General features: G+C 48.1%; 1 protein-coding gene across 2 annotated transcripts in view; it reads left to right on the top strand.

Moving 5' to 3' along the window:
* The window catches only part of SLC24A2 (solute carrier family 24 member 2), a 252,276-nt gene that overhangs the window by 198,063 nt on the left and 49,892 nt on the right, over positions 1–4,321 (top strand). For both annotated transcript variants that reach the window (XM_007469664.1, XM_007469665.1), the window contains one exon: positions 3,941–4,039. In XM_007469664.1, coding sequence (XP_007469726.1) covers positions 3,941–4,039 — 99 coding nt within the window. The remainder of the gene's footprint in view (positions 1–3,940; positions 4,040–4,321) is intronic.

A 4,321-nucleotide genomic window follows, 5' to 3' on the forward strand; every position in this document is an offset into this window, starting at 1 on the left:
TCCGAGCCACGCCGAATCCACTGTGCAACACCAATAGCCCTTCCCTGTACTCTGTCCTCACAGGTAATGGGAGAAAGCTGATCACTGTCTTTTCATTTTAAGATCACGAGGGCGTCTAAAACACAGAGGGCCAGCTCCCTCACCTTGACCTTCTTAATTTTGGGAAAGTATAAAGTGATCCTTCGCCTGATTGGTTTTGGAAGTGACTTTGGAGGACTCACTGAAAACTAAACACCAATCCGACAAGGCCCCCGATGCTTACACTGTCGGGTCAGATGCAGCTAATTCTCCAGTCCCGCCTGTGTGGCTTCAGAGAAGAGACGATGCCAACGATTCCTCTAAAGCAGGGGTCCCCCACCCCGGGCCGCACAGCAGGAGGTGGGCAGCGGGCTAGTGAGCAGAGCTCCATCTGCCGCTACCCGTCGCTCTCATTACCGCCTGAGCCATCCAACCGCCGCCCGCCCCTCTCCGTGGAAAAATTGTCTTCCATGAAACCGGCCCCTGGTGCCAGGAAGGTTGGGGAAAGCTGCTCTAAAGCAATTCAGGGCCATGTCACCCTTGCCCCTGGGCTGTCTGTTGGTTTGTTTTTCTTTTTCCTCTTGTTTACAGTTCTGCTAATGCCAGGTGCTGTGATCAGTCCTTTACACATATTTTCTCACTTAAGCCTTGCATTTAGCGCAGGAGTCAGTCGTTAACATCCCTATTCAACAGGTGGGAAAACTGAAGCTCAGAAATATTCATGTATTTACCAGTTCTCAGCCAGCAGAGCCAGTGAGAGAGGCGGGGCTTAAGCCCAGGCCTAGCTGCCTCGAAATCACATGCTTTTAACCACAATACTGTGCTGTCCCCAACGCACACGCATCCTGCAAGGTGTCCTCCCAGCTTGTGGCTTCAGGCTGAACAGGTCCTGAAGGTGCCAGGCCTTCCTACCCCCAAACCCAGAGGGTCCCTTTGAGAATCACATGTTCTGTGCTCACTCGTATCCTGTCAGCATGATCCTCCCAGCTTTTCTCAAAAGGTGCCCTGTGGCGATTCCAGGGGTGTCCACTGAACTGGGATGAGGATGCCTTGCTGGCGAGGCTCTGCCCCACCACCTCACGGAACTCCCCTGTGTGCTAAATTCGAAAGGTGGGCCTTCACCTTTTCTTCACCTTTTCTGTGTGCTGCTTTTCTAGAAACTAATCTCTGAAAGTCCTTTTAGGCCTTGGAGCAGCCGTTGTCAGCACTCACAAGGCAGAATGGCTGCCAGGTCCTGCAAATTGGGGCAGAAGTTGTATTAAAGAAGTTGAAGGGGTGGGTGGACAAGAGCTGCTCCCCAGGCAGCCTCTGCAGCTTTGCCTTTGCTGCCCAAGGGCTGAACCCCAAGAGAAAACAAGTAAGGTCTATCCCTCCCATTTTTCCATAGCGCAGAAAATCTGAGGTGCTCCTGCAGTGGGAAAATGGGTGACACACAGTCTAGAAAACACTTGCTGGTCTGTGAAAATGTTTGAGAACCTATGAAATCCCTACCCTGTCCTCGCACTCCTCCTTCAGAGAATTTGGGGAAACCAGCCCACGAGTGACAGTGGCCAACACTGTTATGAAAGGTGTTTCCTGGCAGAGGGAGTGGCCAAACCCTTCCACGCTTTGGGGCCCCTTTTGTTATTATCATTTTCTCTCTGGCATTCATCTGAGCTCTGAAAAGATCCTTGGAATCACACACAACATGTGATTAACTGGTTTCTCTCAAATATTTTTCTCTGCCATGTTTCATGACCTTCGGGCATTACTTGGATTACTTCACATTTTATTTCCCCAGGCTTGTTTGTTTCCTCTTCTGAATGCTCTCTTGCTTTATTATTATTTTACATATAATTTTTAAATAGCAATTGTTGATCATAGAGCTGCAGAATGTTCTAAGTTCAAAGACAGACCCCCAATCCACAGAGTGGCATTATTACTAGAATCATCACCTTCTATAAAGTTTTAGAACCTCCCTTTTCCTCTTCTTGCCTTTCCAGCAGATGATTTGAGGACTTCTTAGGGTTGTCTTCCACAAGAAGTACCCCTCTTTAGGCTTCAGGCTGCCAAATGCTGAGAATCACTCTTCATTATCCAGCTATCTACTCCCCAAATAAGACTAGATTTGGCAGCCAGGAACGTGTCTTGCATCCATGCTTCTTGGCAACCTCCAGACAATCCCAGCTCCCTGCCTGTTTCCTCCTTCTTGAATTCCTTCTTTTTCTCTCCTTTTTCTTTTTTTTTTTCCCCTTCTTCCCTTTTACCTCCTCCTTCTCCTAGTCCCCAGACTTCTTTCCATTCCTCTTTTCTTCCCCGAGTTTTCCTTCGAGATTAAATAGAAATAGCCAAATTCAAATTACCTTCCAGCGTGGGGAACCTAATGCTGTCCTTCAACATCCCTCAAGGATGGACATCATGCCCATCACCTAGTCCTTCCTCCTCATTCCTTATGAAGCCCAAGCCACATACTGACCCACTTTTCTCTGCATCATGTTCCTCTTCCTGCTTCCTTGGAGGGTGTGCCCAGCAGGGCACATTCATTACCTAGACTAAGGTGCTTACCTGCTGGAGGCTACCTTTATGGTAGCAGACACCTAGATTTAAGGCTAATGGAGCTTGCAAGCAGAAGGGGCTCTGTCCCCCGTCATTTTCACCATTGAAGTCAACTGGTCCCACTCTAGTTTACAGCTTCTGTCATCCCCAGCCAGGCACACAAGTCACCTCTATGACCACTCCCCAGGATTTCCATTCACAAGGAGGGGTGGGGTGCGGATGCCAACCTGCCATGCCCCATCCTAGGAGGACAGGCTCTCCAAGAGAAACATTTTGGGGTTTGATTTGGTTTGGTTTTGGCCTAACTAGAAAACTAGAATGAGCTCCTCTGCTAATATGCTGCTAGAGAACCCAGCCAACCCCCAGTGCCTAGCGGGAAGATTGTAGGAGTTGTGATATTTTCAGGGACTCATCATAACTGAATCTAGGCAATAATCAGTCAATTTCAAATGAGGCTCCTTTGTACCTTGAACGCTCCCAGGGGGAAAAAAAATCAAGGATTAAAAGAGAAAGAAAAATGCGCTATGTTTCACATAAAGTAATCTCTACACTTTTGCATGCTTCTTTTCTGTGCTTGTTGCATGCATTTACCCATTAATTTGTCAGTAATGGAGAAGAAATGAAGCATTACTTTTGTGGTACAGCTGTTTAAAATGATTACTTTGAAAATGGTATTTTTTCCAGCACCTTTCCCTAAGCGTCTCTTCACCAACAGACATTACTTGCTGTGCTTTAGTTGCTCACCCTTTACCCTAAATCCCCAACTGGAATCAGTTGCCTCCCTGATGCTTTAATTGCAGCTGACTCAGCTAATTCGAAAAGCTGTGATGCATCCCAACTCCTGTAGAAATTACAGTGTTAATTAAGATAAATGTTTGAAAACCAAAGTCAAATCAAAGGACCCCTGGGCTTGGCTTTCCATGGTCAAAAGCCAGTTCTGGGATGAGCATAGAGTTCCAGAGACAAGGCTATGCCTCCAGAGCAGTTCTGTTTCTCTAGAAGCATTACTTTTGTGGTAACAGCTGTTTGAAATGATTACTTTGACAATGGTATTTTTCAGACCTCAGCAGTAGAGGGAGTTTTGGTGATGATTGGTGCTTTCGTTTTTTGTAAGCAATTGGGAGGGAGGGAAGAGGTCACCTTTCGTCTGTGATCCGGCAGCTTGAGATTCTCAGAGAATTGGGCTGAAGAATCACAAGGTAAGAAAGTACCCTTCTTGCAGGTCATAGGGCCTTTGGGCTGGGCAGAAAGGAGTGGTTGCTGCTGACCGGCCCCATAGCTGAGGAAGCCATGTTCCTGCCTCACCAGCGCTTCGCCATTTGCCACGAGCCTCTCTCTTTATCTTCCTTCTCACCTGTCTCCCTTCCATTACTTTCTCTTGCTTCAGGGAGGTTCAGAGAAAAGGCTTCAATTCTCCACAAGATCGCCAAGAAAAAATGTCAGGTGGATGAGAACGAGAGGCAGAATGGGGCTGCTAATCATGTGGGTGAGTCCGGGAGACTTCCATCCCGTGCCTTTCCTGAAGTACATGGAGGGGGGCAGAGAGACAGGACCCAGTGTGGACACCCCAACTCAGTGCAGACACAGAACCCCGCAACTCAGCCCTTTCCTGGGTGTCAGGAAGAGTCCCACTTCCCCCTCATGGGTACAGGGCATGAATAGACACAATATATCACCTACCCCCAGGGGAACTTTAAAAAGAGCAAAATGAGGGCTTCCCTGGTGGCGCAGTGGTTGAGAGTCCGCCTGCCGATGCAGGGGACACGGG

The sequence above is a fragment of the Lipotes vexillifer genome, unplaced genomic scaffold (genome assembly GCF_000442215.2).
Source record: "Lipotes vexillifer unplaced genomic scaffold, Lipotes_vexillifer_v1.1 scaffold1116, whole genome shotgun sequence".
Classification (NCBI taxonomy): Eukaryota; Metazoa; Chordata; class Mammalia; order Artiodactyla; family Lipotidae; genus Lipotes; species Lipotes vexillifer.